Source organism: Dromaius novaehollandiae, chromosome 1, assembly GCF_036370855.1.
Source record: "Dromaius novaehollandiae isolate bDroNov1 chromosome 1, bDroNov1.hap1, whole genome shotgun sequence".
Taxonomy (NCBI): Eukaryota; Metazoa; Chordata; class Aves; order Casuariiformes; family Dromaiidae; genus Dromaius; species Dromaius novaehollandiae.
In genome coordinates this window covers 132,634,236-132,653,273 of record NC_088098.1, presented here as the reverse complement: position 1 = coordinate 132,653,273, position 19,038 = coordinate 132,634,236, and the positions used below count along the sequence as shown (strand labels likewise).

Sequence of the window (19,038 nt, the reverse complement as noted above, 5' to 3'; positions counted from 1 at the left end):
CCCGCCTGGGGGGCGATGCCGGGGGGCTGCGGGCGGCGGGCCGCGCCGGGGCAGCCTCCGCAGTGGGCATGTGCGGAGCCGCCCGCACATGCCCACTCCGGCGGCGGCAGGCCGCGCCGCCGGGCGCCCGCTGCCGCCGTGTGCGGGCCGGGCCGCGGCACCGCCCGGCCCCCGCAAAGCCCGCTGCACTGGGCCGAGCCCGCCCGTCGGGGGCGCGGCAGCCCCGGCGGAGGAGGCCGCCCCGGCGCGGGCTGACTAATCATTTTCGGGGCCGCGGCGCGGCGGGGCGTGGGGATGAGGCGGGGCGGCGGCGGGCGGAGCCGCCCCGGCAGCCGGGCGGGGCGGGGCGCGGCGTGCGGAGCGCGGCCCGCGGGCGGCCCCGGCGGGAGGCGCCGCGCTGCGCCCCGCGCTCGCCGCCCGCCGTGGCGTGGCGTGGCGTGGCCGGCCGCGGGAGCGCCGCGCAGGGCTCTGCGCGCCCGCCCCGCCTGCCGGCGCATTAGTCAGCAGTCTGCGCGCAGCGCCGCTCCCGCGCAAACTCCGCGCCGGGGGCGGCGGCGGCGCTGCCCCCCGGCGGTACGGGCCGCTGCTCCGCTCCGCGGCCGCGGCGGGCGGGCGGCGTGCGCTGGCAAGCGAGGCAATGAGGCGCTGGGAAACTCTTCTCGGGCACGGCGGCATCGCAGGAGGAAGAGCGCCGTAGCCGCCCCGCGCACAGCGCACGCCGCGCACACACCCCCCCCCCACACACACACACGCACACGCGCGGAGGCAGGCGGACGCACAGCGCGCCCCCCCCCCCCGCCCGCATCCGCGGCCGGCGGGGCTGCCCCATGGTCTTGCGGGGGCCGTGGGGCAGGTGCGGCGGCCCCGGCGCGGCGCTGGCCCTCCTGCGCGCCCTCCGCACTAGGATGTTGCGGCAGGTCTTGCACAGGGGGCTGGGGACGTCCTTCTCCCGGCTCGGGCACTTCGTCGCCAGCCACCCGGTGTTCTTCGCCTCGGCGCCCGTGCTCATCTCCATCCTGCTGGGCGCCAGCTTCAGCCGCTACCAGGTGGAGGAGAGCGTGGAGCACCTGCTGGCCCCCGCGCACAGCCTGGCCAAGATCGAGCGCAGCCTCGTCAACAGCCTCTTCCCCGTGAACCGCTCCAAGCACCGGCTTTACTCCGACCTGCAGACCCCGGGCCGCTACGGCCGGGTCATCATCACCTCCTTCCGCAAGGCCAACATGCTCGACCAGCACCACACCGATCTCATCCTCAAGGTAACTACGGCCCCTGCGGCCGGACCCGCCGCCGCCGCCCGCCTCGGGGCTCGCCGCGGGCGCGCAGCGCGTAAATACATGTATACAGCGCACATAGGTTGCATGCTGGCGTCTGCCTGCCGGGGACGCGGCGCGTACGGCCGCGAAGTCACATCCCTGCAACAGTTGGGATGACTGCCCTTTTTTTAAGGGAGAGCTGAAGCCTCTTTCTCCCCCCTGCCGCCTCGGCTAAAGCCACAGCGAGGGGGGTGCGCTTTCCCGTTGTTGTGTTTCGTCCCGTTTTTTAACTTGCTTTGAGAAATTTGCTTTGAGAATGGCGGGCTGCTTGGGGAGACAATTTTTCCGCTCCCTCCGCACTCGCCTTGCGGCCGTGCTCCCGAGTTGAGGCGGCTTGGGGTTTGATTAACTCCAACTTCAAAAACAGTTAGGTGCCAAGCTGCCGAGAGCGCTTTGGGGGGCTGCTGCGTGCGGACTGCACTTCTGCCTAGTGCAGGCTGGCGTGAAAGCACCTTTCCACGGCTCCTGAAGGCAAATAACGTGATTCAGTTGATTATTTTTAGCGGGCAGTATTTTTTCCCCTCCCTCCCAACCCATGGCAAAAAATGCTGTTTTCATACATCAAGAAAAATGCAGTTCAGCTGTAGATTGGAGGTGTGGTGCAGATTGTTACGTGATGCACTGCTGTTTCAAGTTACATGTACACCAGGCATCGTCTTTTCGTGTCACTTAGGTGGCATGGGGTATGTAAGCAGCAGTCGCGCAGGACGCCTCACTGTACGGCATGGCATAACATGTCGGAAGTCTGAGTGTCTCGGAGCTGGTCTGGTAGTTCACACCGCAGTAGTTTGGAGCATTCCTTGAAGGAAGAGCAGGGAGGACAGATGCAAGAACTGTGTGCTGAGAGGGTCAAGTCATGAAAGAAAAGAGAGCACTTACAAATACCCAGAGGTGTGGCTATCTGAATTCGCGCACCTTCAGCTTTGAGCGACTGGAATGCTGCACATTTACACTCTTGGCTTACGGAAACCCCAGAGACTCAGTGTTGCTTTTCCTTTTTTTTTTTTTTTTTTCCTGAATGTCAAACTGTCAGACCATAGAAAAGGCAATGTTAATATCTCTAAGTTGTAGGGAGTGTTTCTTCTAAAATGAGAAGGTAGATGCAAATAGCTGTTCTAAGGGACTCTGGGGAGATCTCGCTCTTTTTACTAAGCAAGGAAATAACTGTTACGAAGCATTGATTTTTATTTTATTTCCACTGTAGCCCTGCACAGAACTATAACACAAAGCCACTCATTTTTTTATGTTTTCCTTTTTTGCTATTGACATATTACCCAATGGTAATCAGCAAACAGATTTAATGAGCATAGACTAAGTACAGTAACAGAAATGTTACTGGCGAATGAGAAAACTCCAGAGAGACAATTTTCATTCCTTCATTTTCTTGTACCATGAACTGCATTTGCATCCAGTATGTGCACATTTACTCAGTCATAGGATAATAATGATAATGGATTTTTTCTCTGTGCTGCTTTCTCTAGAGATCTGGTTTTTTTATCAATAGCATAGTGACACACAAATAAATGTTGCTCTGAATCTTTCCACAAGCAAAGTTATGCAAAAGATTTATCGTATCAACAAAAAAAGCTATAACTTGGAAAGTTCTATCAGGATTTAACACTGCCTCATTTTTAATAGATAGAATTTGCCAACAAAATGATTATTTTTCATTTAGGGAGGTAATGAAACACAGTTGCCATTTGACTGTTTACTTACTGTTAATCTGACATTGTCAGGCATATTTGATGCATTATTTCCAACTCTTTACTTATCTAATTAATTCCAGTATGCCTTGTGCAAAGTGATTATGTCTCTGTCCTAATTATTTCTCTGTATGCAGAGCCAGGCTCTGACAACTGTCTAAGGAACCCTCTGGATGGCCCAGTGGGTCAAAACATAGCAAAATATGAGGGGGAGCTCCCGGGTCCCAACATTATTATATACGTGGTGACACAGGATTACATCGTTCTGTGTCAACAGCATGAGTGAGAGAAGGAGAAAGGGAATGGTCTGTCCATCTAGGTTTTCATATACATATTCAGTTGTCTGGAGGGGAGAAGGGAGCAAAGACATGTGAAAAGTGTCCTGCCACAGCCCAGAGCCAGCCAATTCAAAGTGCTGTCCTGGGTGAAAGTATTCAGGGAGTAATCCCAGCTACATTCCTATAAATGCTGCCATGTGTGTACAGTGAGGGCAGGCTCTATATGGCAGCATTTATGTATCTTTCCTTTTCTGAAGAAGGACGACCTCGCCAAGGAAGAGAATTTGCTTTAGAAGAGGCATCAGGTTGGACACTGCCTCCTCCCATGTGGTCGTTGCTGCCTCTCCACCCCCTGGCAGGAGGCACCCAGAGGTTGCCCTGACAGGCACCTCTGGTGGCATCTCTTCTAGGTTTCCTTACCCACTGTACCTACCTCACCAGGCAAGGAGGAAGGGAGATGAGCCTTGAACTATGAGTGCTTCCCTAGGCACCTGACAGGGGAAAGAGAAGGAGCTTTCTCCCTGGTTTCAGCAGCACAGAAAGTGAGCTGCTATTATCGTAACCTTAGTAATGAGGTACAAAGTTTTGCGGTTTGAGCAGTTGGAACATAGCTGGTACTGTCAGAAGTTAATAACTCTAATATCCCAGTTACTTAACTAATACACTAATAACTTCTTTGGTGGCTTCTCTAAAATACTGTGGTTGACTTAGTGCAATTCCTAGCAGGCACATTATCAGCCAGAGAAATTATTTCTTACCACTGCTACACGATACTTCACTGGCTGGCCGCAAAGAGATTTAGGAAGGAGAGCAGCCTCACACCTGTCTCAGGCCCAGATTTCAAGCAAGGCTCCCAGAGCAGTAGATGGTGTAGGGCTCCCCGCTGACAGCATACATATGTTAGTGCGATGTTAGCTGCTCACATGACGATGGCACTTCTTACTGAACGTACAAGCTGCTCTGCATAAGTTTTCTCCTGTTAATTAGCAGGAAGGCATGTGGCTGGCTTACATATAATAGTTTTGACTTGAAGATGATGCTGATTACCCTTTTTTTGTGTAGCGGTCAGTCTCCATCCATAGTTCTTGTACCTCTCCCCATGACAACTTAAACCCTTCTGCACCTGCTGTCCATTGCATTTCCAACTCGCCTAGTCATTTGCAGAAGAAAGGAAAGGGAAAAACCTAAGCCTGTCCTGAGTCTCTGGCCTTGAATGGGTGAGCCAACAAAAAGCTCTGCAGAGTTGCGGGTATGCAAGGGATGCATCCTGAGACCGGGATGCTCTGGGAGGGCCATAATGGCATTTGCTGTCTGCCGTACTGGCTCCATGGCTGAGCACGGGGCATTGGCATCCTGCGCTGTCAGTCCAGGACCTTTCTTCCTCAAGATTTCACTCTTGAGAGAGAGAGCGAGAGCGAGATGAAATAAAAACACCTAGCTGAAGCAAGTGTGTTTTTATCCCTGTATTTAAAGAAGCAGTTGGAGTAACAAAAATAATTTGGATATTTGATGCGGACCACCATGCAAAAGTTCAGATGCTTATGTAAATCCGGTACAAATCATTTAAGCCTAGAATCAAACCTAAAAATAGTGTGAGAGCAGCCCCCTCCCATTTCACTGTGATATTTCCACTTGCAGCTAGAAACTTGAAAGGTTAGCAGCATATACACTTGCTGCAAATACAGACCTAGCCAGATTTTTTTAAGCCTCAAAAAGAAATTTATTCTGATTTAGCTGAAATTTGAGACACCCATTTATATGAGCGTGCCTGTTTATTCCTCCATAATTACAGTGAGTTAACTGTACTGTACTTCAACACACTTTCTTTTTAAATAAGTTCTTTTTTGCAGAAGAAAATCTTCTCCTCCACTTACATTATTATATTTATAACGTTAACACTATATTAATATTTTTTGCCAGAAAACTCTACTTAAGGTGACAAGGCACAATGATGAAAAGGAAATAAAATGTAGCATGCCTTACTGAAAGAGATTCTAAATACAGTTTGCCAATATGAAAATCTATAGATGTAGGGTTTGTTTTTTTGTTTTGTTTTGTTTTGTTTTGTTTTTAAAGAAGCCTGTCCTAACTGCAGATTTTCAAAGACAGTGCTTATGCATTGCCTCTCTCATATAAGCTGGCCATCACTGGATCTAGATAACTGCTTGAATATCTACTTGCATATGCAAGCAAGTAGTCAAATTAGGTATTTATGTAAAGGACACATTTATTTAAGAACTACACAACTTCTGATTACTGCAAAACAAAATGGTTTAACTTCAGAATTTTGTAGACATCATACTTGTTTGGTTTTTATTTCTTCTCCCTGTTTTTTAATTATTATATCTCTGTTAATGCGTATGCCTGCATGCTCTGTCTATTGTCTTCCCAGATTTCCTCATTCATTTTCTCTGTGTGAAGAAATTCATGAAGGAGATAACTGTACTTATGTTCCCATGTTTGTGGTATTTCTAATCACTTTGCTATAAAGCGTGGCACACGTAAGCCTTTGTTTGCAACGTCTGTGCAACCGCTAGTTGTTCAGCACAGCTGAAAATTAGGTCTGTTGTGGTTTTAGCTACTGGCAGGTACCCTTTATTTTACAACTTTGGCTACTTCTAAATGCCAGGGCACAGACAATAAACAGTGGATCTAGCCATGGATATAGTAGATTTTCACCTTCTCTGTGTAGCTCAAGCACTAAAAGCACTTCCAGACAAGTAGTCAATTGAACAAATAGTGAATTCTGCTGAAAAATAAAGGATGAAGTCATGTCTTTAGAGCAAGGCTGTAAGATGAGGGGAAGAGTCCTAATATAAGAAAAACAAGGGTGCGAAAGCAGCAGAAGTGCAAGCCTGTTGTCATAGCAGCACAATGCTGCAGGGCTGAAATGTATCTTATGCAAAAACAGATGAGAATTAAGATACGCAGGTAAGATCTGGGCACAGCCAGGGAAAAAAGGAAAATAAATAGCACACTGCAAGGACAAAACAGAAACACATGCAGAAACACACCCCCCCCCCCCCCCGAACTAATGGGCATTGTGTCAGCAGGAGCTCGGCACCGTTCCTGCACACGAGAGAGTTTGATCTCTGCGGAGCAGCTCAGGCTGGAGCAGAAGTCATGAAGTTCCTGTGTGCTGGGGAGTCACGCCACGTCCCGTGCAGCTCCATGCTGCCCTCCCGGGCGCTTTCAGCCAGCTGCACCCCGCTCAGCAATTTGGAGCCACCCCAGGCCATCCGTGCTGGCGTTGCCGACCACCCTGTGTTGTATGGCATTGCTTATTTGAAGGTCAGAGCTGGCCTCTTGTGTGATGAAGCGTTACATTGGAGGAGGCCTGGATAACAGTCCACGTTCCCAGTCCTTCTGAAAAGTGTTTTAAGAATTGAAAGATATTTATGGAGAGGTCTGGGGAGAGAGGTCCACTGATAGAACTGATGCGAGATCAGCAACAAAAATGAAGTTTTTATCTTGATTCCACTCATAAAAAATTGATCTTGGATTCACATTGCAAGCTCCCCAGTGGGATTTCTGCTGCTTCTGCATCATGTCCTCCTGGAGCAGTAGGACTGAAAACTTGCTGGCCAAACTGGAGTATATTTAGCTCAGTGAAATAAATTCAGATGGAATTGCCAGGGCAGTGGTTGCAATGAAGACCATGTTGACTGGAAAAGCTTTTCCACTTCAGAAAAAATCATATCTAGCAACTTTAGGTCAAGAAGGTTGATGGAAATATAAATGCACACATATCCACCAACATAAATGTTTGAGCACTAATAGTGGTCCATATGTTGAGGATTTGTATTTGTACACATGTTTTTAGATTTTATTTATGTTAAAAATTCTTTGAAAAAATGTAATTATGTTATTCACTATGTTTTGGACAGCTGACCAAACTAATTGTAAAAATACATAGCTTAAATAGTTAGCATCTTCTTTTAGAAAATAGGGTCTGTTTAGGAAATCTGTCTGTGGGACTGCTAGAGAAAGAGCCCAGCCACCCATAAGGTTCCTTACTGCATGCTCTCCAGCTACAGTTTCTAAAGTTTTGTTCTGAGCTGTCATGATTTGTTGGCTTCGCCCGTCGGCTGCACACACAGTCTCCATCCCTCAGCCAGAATGGCTTGTTCAGGACATCACAGCCGTCATCTTGGCTCGAACCCTTGTCCTGGATGTGCGGTAGCTGGGCTGACAGCAGAGCCCAGCCCTATTGAAAGGCCGCTTTGCCTGGCCTTCCCTGCCCGCACCCTTTTCTGATTAAAATACATTATGAATAGTTTCATTCTGTCCATGTCTGCAAAGTGCGCAGAGTGTTTTCTTTTGTGAATTAAATTGGGAGCTGTGTAAGTCTTTTCCCTCATATAACTGTTTTGCTTTTTGACTGAGGCAGTCTCTTGAAGTGAATAAAAAAGCACTCTGCAAAGATAGTGCATGCCAAAGATTACTGAGATCATAGAAAAAGAGGAGAAGTTTATAGCAATCCAATAAAAGCTTTTCCTTCTCTTCGTTTTCTTTGGCACAAGTCACCTGTAAAAATTACCAAAACAGCAAACCAGCTTCACGGGAAAAATGAAGCCTACATTTAATTCGTTGTCTTCTGACTGAAAAACTAGAAAGCAGGAGCCCAAAATAATGATGAGTTTTTAAGCATTAATACCTAATGAGTTCATTCTTTGCTTTGTTTTTGAGCCTTCTCAGGCTTTCCCCTATAACCATGAAATCAGACATTTCTTTTTCTAATGAAAGCTGAGATTCTCAAAAAAAAAAAAACCCTATACTTCAGGCTCCAGGGCTCAAAGAAACACCAGACTTAGTGAAAATGACAATAAAATTTTAAGAGTTGGCGCCACTGGCTAAAATAAAGTTCATTTTTAATTCCAACCAGAAGACACAGACTGCAAGACTAGAGTCAAACGATAGCAGAAAATACAATGTAATATAGCATTGCAAAGATCTGACTCTCGTGAGTAAAACGTGTCTCTGTATGTGCCAGATCATTTGCAACACAGGAAGAAATACTTACATTTAGCTAGCTTTATCTAGTTGGCTGTTCATCGACTACATGTCAAGTAACAAAGCACAGTCAAGTCCTTATGATGAGTAATGTCACCTATAAAACACTGCACATCACTGCTCAACAGCAAAACCAAGCACATTTTTGCATAATAACCACAAGCTGGCTTTACACATCCTTAATATTAGAAATGGTGGTGGCAGCTCTGTTGTGATCCAGCTCCCAGGGGGGTCAGACCATCTTTCCGTGGCCTGGGAGAGGAGCTGAGCAATGTCTGGGTGTCCCGTTGAAGGTTGCTGCTCCCTCACCGTGTAGTTTCCCTGGGAGCAAACCCGTTCTGCCAGCAAGGAGAGCCTCTGTCAGGCACAAATTACCATTTCTGGTTCTTCAGTCCTCATCCTGTTTGACTATAGCTTTGATCCTGGTAGCAGATTATATAATGTGGGCTTAAAGGATTTCTGGGATTGGACCATTTTGCAAATGAATCAGCAGTTTCTAAGCCCTCCCTGCTGGGATGGGATCTGTTTGCTTCTCAGGAATGCTGCAGAGTTTTTTTGTTTCCTTATTAAATTGACAAAAAAATTTCTGACAGTGCATGCTCACTTTTTAATTAAGGGCAGGACTTTTAAACAAAAGGACAGAGCTAGAGCTTTTCCTGGCCCCTTCTCATGGCTCCCTGGGTCTTTTGAATGGCTTAAGAATAAAACCAAGATTTCTGTCTTGAGAATACAGCTCTAAGTACAGCCCTTTGCCTTCAGTTTCTGCTTTGCTGTTGGTGCTGAAAGTTGCACAAAGTTCACTGGAAGAGTGCTCTTGCAGAGCCTGGTGCAGGACTTTGCAGTCGCAGAAAAGCAAAACTGAGCATACCAAGTGGCTCTGCTTCTCAGTGTCTCCCTTCCTGCATTTATGGCAGAGGCAGGAGTACCAGTGGCCAAAAATAGCTTTAAGAAATCTGCAGCTGTGGCACTCAGAGGCCCTGGGGCAAACAATTTAGCCCGGGATCAGTGAAAGGATTCTACATTTTGCTTCTTGGCATCCCCTCCTGGGCCCGCAGTCAAAAAGCTGATAAGGCAGTGAGATTTAGCTGACTCTCATCCGTCAGCTATGTCACAGACTGAAACAGGAATTGGTGTGGGGATGTGAAATGCGAATAGCCTTCACCTGGAAGGTCCTTGCACCAAGGGATTTATCTCCCAGTTGAAGCCACCTTCGATCTGTCAAAAATAAATAAATCAGTGAGCATGGGACTTAGAGTAAACAAAGACCAGGAGCAAGATGTTATCAAATGCAAATGGTAAACAGGCTGAAGGGAGAGAAAATGCTGTCCTTTCTAGAAATCTCCAGCATGGTGCGGGATATGGATAAAGACTGTTTTCAGGAGAGAAAGGGGAATTGCAAGTGGTGGTCACTGTTTAAACACGGATAAAGAGCGATAGGTGTAAGTTATTATCTCATGACTGAGCACTTTCAGGGAAAAGGCCAAAAATGGGATGCCATCATGGCAAGTAAGCTGAGACAATACTGTTCAGCTCTCCTGCTGCAGTGCTCCTGTATCTCAGCAGCAAACTGCTTTTCAGTCACTTGCACTGTTAGTTAACTGAAAAAGCTGTAAGTGATGAGCAAGCAGCACATGTCTCCCATCAAGAAAAACTATTCATGTGGCTTTTATTATTCCATTAATTCCCCTTTCTACTAATAGGATGAGTAAGGATAAAAAAACAACTGGGTAAAGGAGAATCTAGTGGTCAGTTGTTGTCCCAGTGCTAGGTGTCAGATTCATTTGGAATATAGTTACTTGCCATTAAACTGCAGCCCTGAGGAAAAACATGCTAATGTTGTCCACATTAGACAGCAGTCTTTACCATCTGTTGACAGACTAAAGTTTCATCTTGGTATATCATATTCAAACCAAACTGCAGACAGTGTAAGCCCCTAAATTCATGCCACATATTCTTATAACCTCTTAAACCTTGTGGGTTCTGTGGAACCCTGTCGCCTGCAACAGGAATGTGGATTCTGGATTTAAGTGGAAAAGTCTGCACATTTACAGCTGAATCCAGCATGGCAGGGGAGCTGGGAGTGCCATGGGATGTGGCTCTCAGTGGAGAAGAGGCAGCAACCTAGTGACACAGGGGCTAATGCAGGCAAGCAAAGGGAGACTGCAATGATGCTGCAGCACAGCTCTGACCTGTGCAAAATGCACTGAAGCACCAGTGGTTGGTTTTCTAGGATCTGGTCTGAAACAGCAAACTGCAGGGAAAAGAACTTATTTGCTGTGAGGATGAAAGTGTGAGTCAGCCCTCCCGAAGCTGCCTCCTCCGGCACGTTGGGCAGTGCTTGGCATGCTTTGGTGGGACGGAGGGCACAGAAGGTTTTTGTCCTCTTTGGCTGCTTGTCTTCAATCCTAGGCCAAATGGGAGCTGCGGTGGCCACTGGCAAAGCTCAGAGTGAGTCTCAGTGCTGCTCTGAAGTGCATCAGTTTGCAGCAGGCGCTCAGGGTTGCAAGGCTGCGTGGCGTTTGCCAGTACACAGCGCTCTCTGGCTGCTCCCCTGTCTTTCCTGGTGCCTCCTTGGCAAGCCCTGTTGCTGGGAAGTCAATAGCCAGGTCTCTGCCGGGTGCCGTACGATTGCTTCATCCAACCCCTTCTGCCTGGCCAGGGAGCCTCCGGCCCCGCTGCTGTGCCGCAGCGTCATAGCAAATGCTGTGCTGCCACGGCAGAACTCATTCCTGAATCTGAAATGATAGTTTCTAAGAAGAAATGAGTATTTTAAGTATGACATTTAGCTTCTAGCCTTTTGCTAAAGATAAAATAACAGCTGTGACAGATGAGGTTATTTTATAACCTAAATATTAAAAGAATGTGCTTCAGATGTAGAAGGAAATGAATGCAGCAGTAAGGCAGAGTAGGTAAATAGCAACACACCTTGTTTGATGAAACTTGTATGACAGTTTCTTTCCTTCTGCATTATGTCATTTGATGGATCCTTTCTGAAGGAGTTGTACTGTTAATCTAATACAGGCAGTAAATTCCTTCTATCGCTGCTAGTTGTCCTCAGCCGCAGTTCTTTACATGACATTTGATTTTACAACCTTTGTTGATGGAATAGATACAGTAGCTGCCATTGTAATAAATTTAAAATCAGATATCTGCCTTTGATTTCAGTAAATTAGGACATTTTCCTGAAACTATAACAACATCCATTTGAAGTTCAGGCCTTCAGAACAGCTCTTGCAAAGCAGAGCAAAGCAGAGCTGCAAACTGGAAGGATGGGAAGAATTCGCCATAGTGGCTTATTTCTCTGGCATGTGCTTGCGAATCTATTCATTTATTTTGTTTTAGAAGAAAGTTGTGCAAGATCGCCTAAGCTGTTGCACAGACAGCTATTTGCGCTCACTCCATGATGGAGAATTTTCCTTCTCACCATGGCAAGGTATTGTATTCTTCCAGTATTGTGAAGAGATTTGTTAGTTCAGTTCTTTTCTCAAACTTGTCTTTCTATTGTTGATATTGAACTGTTGTTATATAGAAGAAAAAAGCTACTCATGTGTGGAAGAGTATACTCCCACACTCCTAGAGAAACAAGCTAGAAGTATAGGAAGTTTGTATTTTTTGCCTGTATGACACCATATCACCCTGAGAATGGAGGCAATTTAACTGAAGTTATATCTATCACCAATTATGTAATGTATTACAAGATAATTAGATACATAGTATCGTGTATATGTTTTTTTTTCTGCAAATAGGTCTGAAATACCACACAAAAGTCACTACAAGTCATTAACTTCAACAGACCAGGATTTTAGCCATGATGATTACACAATCCGTCCATCATCACCAGCTGAGTATAAGTTCCACTGCTGTAGTCTGCACCATCTCCTATTTTTTCAATCCGCATTTTTCTTCAGAAGGGACTAGTTCCGTTAAATGTCACCCACTCCCAGCCTCTTTACTGCGTATAAGAATTTCCTGGCCTCTTTCAGTTTTAGTGGAAAGCCGCATATGCATTTACAAAAAAAAGAATGGAATTCCTTCCCTTTAGCCAATTCTCTTTGTCTTGCTCAGAATCTGGAGGCAGAAAATAGTTATTCACCCTTTAAGGAAAGAAGTTAGGGGCATTCTTAATTCAGTTCTTCAGATTCCCAGATGAGTTATAGTTTCCCCACTTTGCAGGTGAAGGAGGGCTTTCCCTTGTCTTTTATTAGTCCTGGGTTTATTGCCAGACCTTGGTAATGCTCCTGTGTCCATTTCCTCTATGTAAAATGGACCTAATGATAAAACTTTGCATTTCTTTGGAATGGACCTAATGATTTGTTCACCTCCTGAGCAGTGGATGTGGCCACACAAGCAGACGGGGTTGGCGAGCTGTCTCAAGCTGCACAGGTTTTCCCAGTCCCAGAAGCACTCGGCTGGCCCCTGTTTGCCTGTTTTTCTGGGAGGAGCTGTGAGCCAGGAGGATAAATTTGTCTCATACTTCCATTCCCAGTCCAGCCACAGGATCCCCACCTGGCTTCTCCCCCTTCATTAGCCCCTGTGAAAAATGGTGGCAGTGAGAGTTGCCTGGCCCTTGTGGTGAAGCTGAAAGCCATCACTGAATACAGACTCTGAAGTTCATAGAGTTCTTGGGACCAGTCAGCAAAAGGGGTGTACACTGACCACCCTCTACACCATCATGCCAACACCTCAAGAGAATTACATATTTCATTGAGCCATACAGAAAGCAGATACTCAGAGGCGTGTGGGGGCCCCCGGCAGCTGGGACTTCAGCTGCCCCCACACCAGCTAGGAAAGAGCAGAGGGAGACCCTTGCTGAACTTCATGGCTGCTTGAAGCAGATCTACTCATGCAGAGCCACAGACAAAGTCCACTCAAATTTCTGGTAGTGAATAACATAGCCTTGGCCTCAGCAGCATCCTTATGGGAGGTCTTAGTACTCTTTGTGCAATTAGAGCAGCATGGAAGTACGTGTTGAAGGTGGTGGTCTTGGCCTACATGTTTAGCAAGAAAAGTAGCCAAAAAACAGCTTGCCCTTTCTAAGACTCCTAACATTAGCAAACACATTTTTTTCCTCAAAAAAAAATATTGCAAGAACCCTACTCTCTTTGGGCTATTTCCTTAGTATGTTTCAGGTTTCTTGCTTCTTCTGTGTTGACTGAAATTTGTTGTGATGGTCACAAGTAGCTGAATGCACTTTGAGTCGAAGCTCAGGCATGGAAAATTTCCGAAAGATGCAAAATGATGTAAAAAGGAGGCTGCAATAAAAGCTGTTAGACCAACATAATAAGAGATAATAACCTGCAGCATCTAAGATTGGGGCCTTTTCTGATTAACAGAAACTCTGCTAGAGAGAGAGAGAGAGGGAAAACTAACGTCAGTCTCTTTTGTTACTTCTCGCTCTCAGTTTTGCTAAGGATTGATGGGGAAAAAAAGAGGGCAAATTAATTAATGCCAGCTATCTTATTCCTGCTATGCCGACAATCCCCACATTTAGGCTGTGCAGCTGTAGTCTGTCCTTTATTCTGAGAGGGTGCTAATCCCCTTCCGCTGCCAACTGACAGACTCCCATTACATCCCATGCTAGTGGTATTTATGGTCACGTTGCTTTTCTGCATTCTGTACCTGAAGTTTATCTGTTGAGAAAGTAATTTGGCAATCACAAGTATGATAGCATCCCCAAATATGGTCAGGCCGTAGCTATCCCTTTTATATTCATTAGATCACTTGAAAGTGAAGTTCCAGACCTTTTGAGTTTGCTTATTTAGAAGGGTTGAAGAGCAGATGCACGTGGCACATACGCAACTCACAACATACCTGAGTTATCAGTAAAGGACAGAGGAGAATAATACTGCTATTTTAATGCATGGTTCCTTTTTTGCAGCGAGTGTGCTATTAATACTGCAGAACTTTTGTTGTCGTTGCTTAGATCAAATAGGAAAGGGACCAAGGCCACACGCCACTGTTGTTCTTGCTGCTTCTGTGCAAGATGAACTGATGAATAACGTGTGTGATTTCTCTTTCCCTTGTAGTTGCACTCTGCTGTGACCAGGATCCAAGTTCAAAGACCTGGTTTCAATTACACGTTTGCCCATATATGTATCCTGAACAATGACAAGACATGCATAGTGGACGACATAGTGCATGTACTGGAGGAATTAAAGGCTGCTCGTTCTTCTAATCGAACTAATTTTGCGATCACATATCCGATTACTCACTTAAAGGATGGCAGGGAAGTGTATAATGGGCATCAGCTTGGTGGGGTTACTGTGCACAGCAAAGACCGGGTGAAGTCTGCAGAAGCCATTCAGCTCACCTACTACTTGCAGGCAATCAACTCCTTGAATGACATGGTGGCAGAAAAGTGGGAATCCATTTTTTGTGACACTGTTGAACTTTTCCAGAAATCCAACAGGAAAGTCAAAATGTATCCTTTCACTTCTTCTTCGCTGAAGGAGGATTTTCAGAAGACTAGCAGGGTGTCAGAACGCTACCTGATCACGAGCTTGGTCCTTGTGGTCACCTTGGCCATTCTCTGCTGCTCCATGCAGGATTGTGTCCGCAGCAAACCCTGGCTTGGCCTGCTGGGATTGCTGACTGTGACCCTTGCCACTCTGACTGCAGCTGGAATCATCAATCTCACTGGTGGGAAATACAATTCCACCTTCCTGGGAATCCCCTTCATCATGTTAGGTAACTATCTCCTACTACTGTCTCTTTTGTGTGTTTGTGCTTCCCTGACGTATTTCCCAGCAAATAGAGAAGCATCACTGCATGAGTCCTGGTATCGAGTCACTGTAATGCTGCAGCGTACCAAATCCACATGGCTTCTGCTTATAAACATCTGTACCATACCTGGACACTGAAGCTATTTCTGGGGGCTCTGGTGTTGTGTAGCAACCTACTGTATGACGTGGTGCCCACGTGGCAGCAAGGAGCAAGTACATGCTAATGCCATGCATTGTGTAAGAGAGGACCCCTACAGTTGCTTTTCTGTGGAAGTTTGATTACGGTTTTGGTGATCAGTGTTAAAGGCAACCTGTGCACAGGTCCCTTTGGTGGGGTGACAGTATCAGCTGTCTTGGCAAATAACAGGGGCTGTGTGCATTTTTCATTTAGAGAGCCCTCACTGCTTTGGAGAGCAGAGTGGTGTTTTACTCTTGACTTACGCTTTAACAGGAGCCTGTGTGTGGGATAAGTGCAGGAGTCAGTTCTTTGTTGCGTTTCTCTTGGAAAGTCTTTGTTCACTGAGGCAGCTAAGTAGCACTTTACAGCCTGGACATGCAGAGCTTTGCCTCCTGCCAGTCAGAGAAAGGACCCGTGCAGGTAGCGCCGACGTGTCTCAACTCTGGGCAATACAGGCATCAGTGGGCTGCAGGGCAAATTGCAGCTGGAGCCCCTTGGCCATGGTACTGACAGAGACATTTTTCGCACTCTGGTTTTCATACCACATTCACTCACTGCGGGCTGTGGGGTTGTTTTGTTTGGCTTTTTGAGGATGGGAAGAATGAGGAAGAAATCAGAGGAGTCAGTTTACTCCTAATCAAAACTCAGTGGACTCTCCTGTTGATTTTGGTGGTCTGTGGACCAGGGCCCTTGTGGGGAAACTTAGCATTATATCAAAATAGGCAGAAGGACTTCATGGGAGACTCTGTGAGCTCCAGAGAGTTCACAATCTCTTGGTTTGTGTTTGGTTCATAAACAGTGTGAAAAGCTTTGTACACTGTAGGTGTCTAATATGTCCTTGTTCTGAACATTATTCATTTGTGAAGAATAATACATGCATTGATTTGATCACAGCTTTCCCAGCTGAAAATCAGTGCTCAGTAATACTTCAGATTTCGAGCATAAGTATGTCTCTGCTGACCTAGTCGCATCATGTAGTGATACGACATGTTTCAGCAGTTATTTTCGTATCAAGTGCCAGGTTCCTTTACTGTGCCCATACTATATGTGTGGTTTTGTTGTGCTTTAATTAAAGACTGTGCTTGAGTGCATCACACTACCAGTTAACATATAAGATATATTCAGTGACAAACAGAAATTAACTATGTTATATCAATTGCAGTGTGTAATCCTCATTTTCATATGACATCTACAAAAATTAAACTACCATAATCAATAGGAAATACAGCACAAGAACTAAGAGTCAAAAGAAGGCTAGTTTTGTCACCTAAGTCTACATTTTCATTTGTGGGCTTTTACATCTATGCATGTATTATAAAAATCTGTTCCTCAAACTAAGTAGTGAACACATGGGGAATTTCCAGATGTGTTACAAGAAAATATGCATAGTAGAAATAAAATCAAAAGTCCAGCTGCAGGAATGAAAGTGCCCAGGGAAAGTGATTCAGAAATATGAAAGATTAGCTCTATTTAGGGATCAAGGCATCTGCTTTCTGGGACAACCTTTCAAATCTTTAATTCACTGATAGTGACTATGCTGAGACTTGAAATCTTTAAAGATGTAAGGTTAGCTTTGAAGTTTCACACTTATATTTTAGTCCTGCCAAACTTTATAGTCAAACTCTGGTTTTCTTTTCTTTCTTTTTTTTTTTAATTTTTTGGGGGGAGTGTTTCTTAGTTGAAATATTCCATTTTTTTAAGAGTAAGTTTCAAATACACAACTTAGTTCAAACTATGAAAAAGTTAGGACATAGCAACCAAGTTCACATGAATCTCTCTTGCTTCTCTAGCTGCATAAAATCTCCCAAGGAACAGGAACCTCAAGAGGTGAACAGTAGGTACCAGAGACATTTTGGAGTTTTTAATGAGAACTATTTTAAACCAGCAGATAGCTAGAAAGGCAGGGTTGTTTTCCTGCAGCAGAACAAAAAGAATCTTCATGCATTTTGAAATGTATTTGATTTATATACAGTTTGGCTTATAGGGAAGGTTTAACTCAAGGTAAGCAAAGGCTAGAGACACAAACCACCCTCCGTTGTGGTCTGCTGAAATATTTCCACTTAATTTCAGTGACCATCAGATTAAATCATAGATTAACTGACCTTTAGAAGGCTAAAGGATTTCTGGCTAACAGTGTAGCTCTGTAGCTATTACTCTCCCATAATTTCATGGCCAAAAGCAAAACTGAGATAGAAAAAATACTTACACTGGACAGATTTCAGACAAGGCCCCTCTGCTAGAATAAATCATTAATGAAGTTTCCCCAGTTTATAGCAGCTGAGGGTTTTTAGCTTCTCATCAAAACACAGAACCAGGAGGGCTCTCCAGACATTGGCTGACCTCTGCCACAGGACAAGGTTACACCCTTCCCAGCAGATACTTGTCCAGCTTGTACTTTATCTCCTTCCTGGGCAACTTCTCCTGGTGCTTCACTATCCACCGTGAAAGCATTCACGTAATGTGTGACCTGACTTTCTCCATTGCAACTCAAGTGCCCTCCTTCTTATTCATGCTCCACTGCATCTGGAAAACAATGTATTTTCTCTTTCTTTGCATATTTGGGATCACTTTCTCTCATCCAGCCCTCTTCCATTTCATCCCAGATCTCCTCAGAGATTGTGCTTACTGGGCTTCCAGCTTTCTTATTGCACTTTGGCTGCTCCACATCTTTGTTGGAGTGTGGTGCCTAAAACTGGGCACAGGATTCAGGCTGAGACTCGCAGCACCAGGTAGAGCAGGAGGATTATTTCACACATCTTGCATAGGGCACTTGTGTTCATGCATTTCCATATGACATTCATTTTTTTCTCAGCAGTATGAAGTGGTTGACATGTTTGGTTTGTGGCACATGGTACCTCACAGATCCTGCCTGGCACTTTCTGCCCTGTTTGCACAGTTGATTATTCCAGCCAACATGTAGAAGTTTAGCCTTGTCCTCACTGAATTATGCCCTGTTTATGTCACACCATTTCTCCTGTTCATTAAATTCATATTGATACCATTGCTGCCCTTCCAGGATGCATTAACTGAGGATAGTCAGCAATGTTTTGCAAATATCTACTTTTTCATATTTTTAAAATTACTTTCTGAATCAGTTGTTTGCCCAGTCACAAACCTATGCCAATGATTTAGGCAATATGTCTGCAAAATAATTCAGTTCAATGTGGTCTGTAATATTAGATTTTATTAATCTTGTTTTCCCTAACATCCCTTAGGCATCAGCTATTTCCAAGAATAAACAATCTATAGTGAAGTGTAGCAGCTTCTGTATATATTGAATCCGTAGCCTTTATATCAATAGGACAATTACAAACAATTAAATTACCCTGGTTTACCAAGTCACACTCCTAAGCTCAGACGTTTTAAGTGTAGATAGGAACATCTTTTGCCTACCCCACCTGTTAAATATGACATATTAGATTAAACACTTTATACTTTAGGTTTAATCACCTTTATAGTAGTTTCTTCTAATGTATTTTACTCTTTAATTAAGGCAGGTTCCTGTAACTGAGCTCATGAAAGGCAACTCATTAAGTCACAATAACTCAGTCATTCATGATTGTCTGTATGCACCCTGAGTATATCACTATAGTGATGATTTTGATGTTGTGGCAGATTTCTTTTTAGTCCCCATCAATTACTAACTGAACGGCAGAAGTCGAATCCAGCTGTAGCAATACGTGGCTACGGAGAGCTGCAATTCAGCCAGCTTCAGCACTAGCCAGAAAGAGTGCGAGAGACCTCCTTCCCCAGCTAATACCCAAAAAGCACAGGTCTACTTCTGCCACAGGAGGACAGGCTTTGAGAGGAAGGCAGGAGGGGAAGCGCTGC

The 19,038-nt window shown here is 45.3% G+C and overlaps 1 protein-coding gene across 2 annotated transcripts in view; it reads left to right on the top strand.

Moving 5' to 3' along the window:
• The first annotated feature begins 305 nt into the window (after nucleotides 1–305).
• Nucleotides 306–19,038, top strand: part of PTCHD1 (patched domain containing 1) — a 40,380-nt gene continuing 21,647 nt past the window's right edge. The window contains exons 1-3 of one of the 2 annotated variants that reach the window (XM_026117408.2): nucleotides 1,136–1,256; nucleotides 11,650–11,740; nucleotides 14,334–14,994. In XM_026117408.2, the coding sequence (XP_025973193.2) occupies nucleotides 11,708–11,740; nucleotides 14,334–14,994 (694 nt within the window). In that variant the 5' untranslated portion in view covers nucleotides 1,136–1,256; nucleotides 11,650–11,707. Of the gene's footprint in view, nucleotides 1,257–11,649; nucleotides 11,741–14,333; nucleotides 14,995–19,038 lie in introns of both variants that reach the window. The other variant, XM_026117407.2, reaches the window with a different exon arrangement.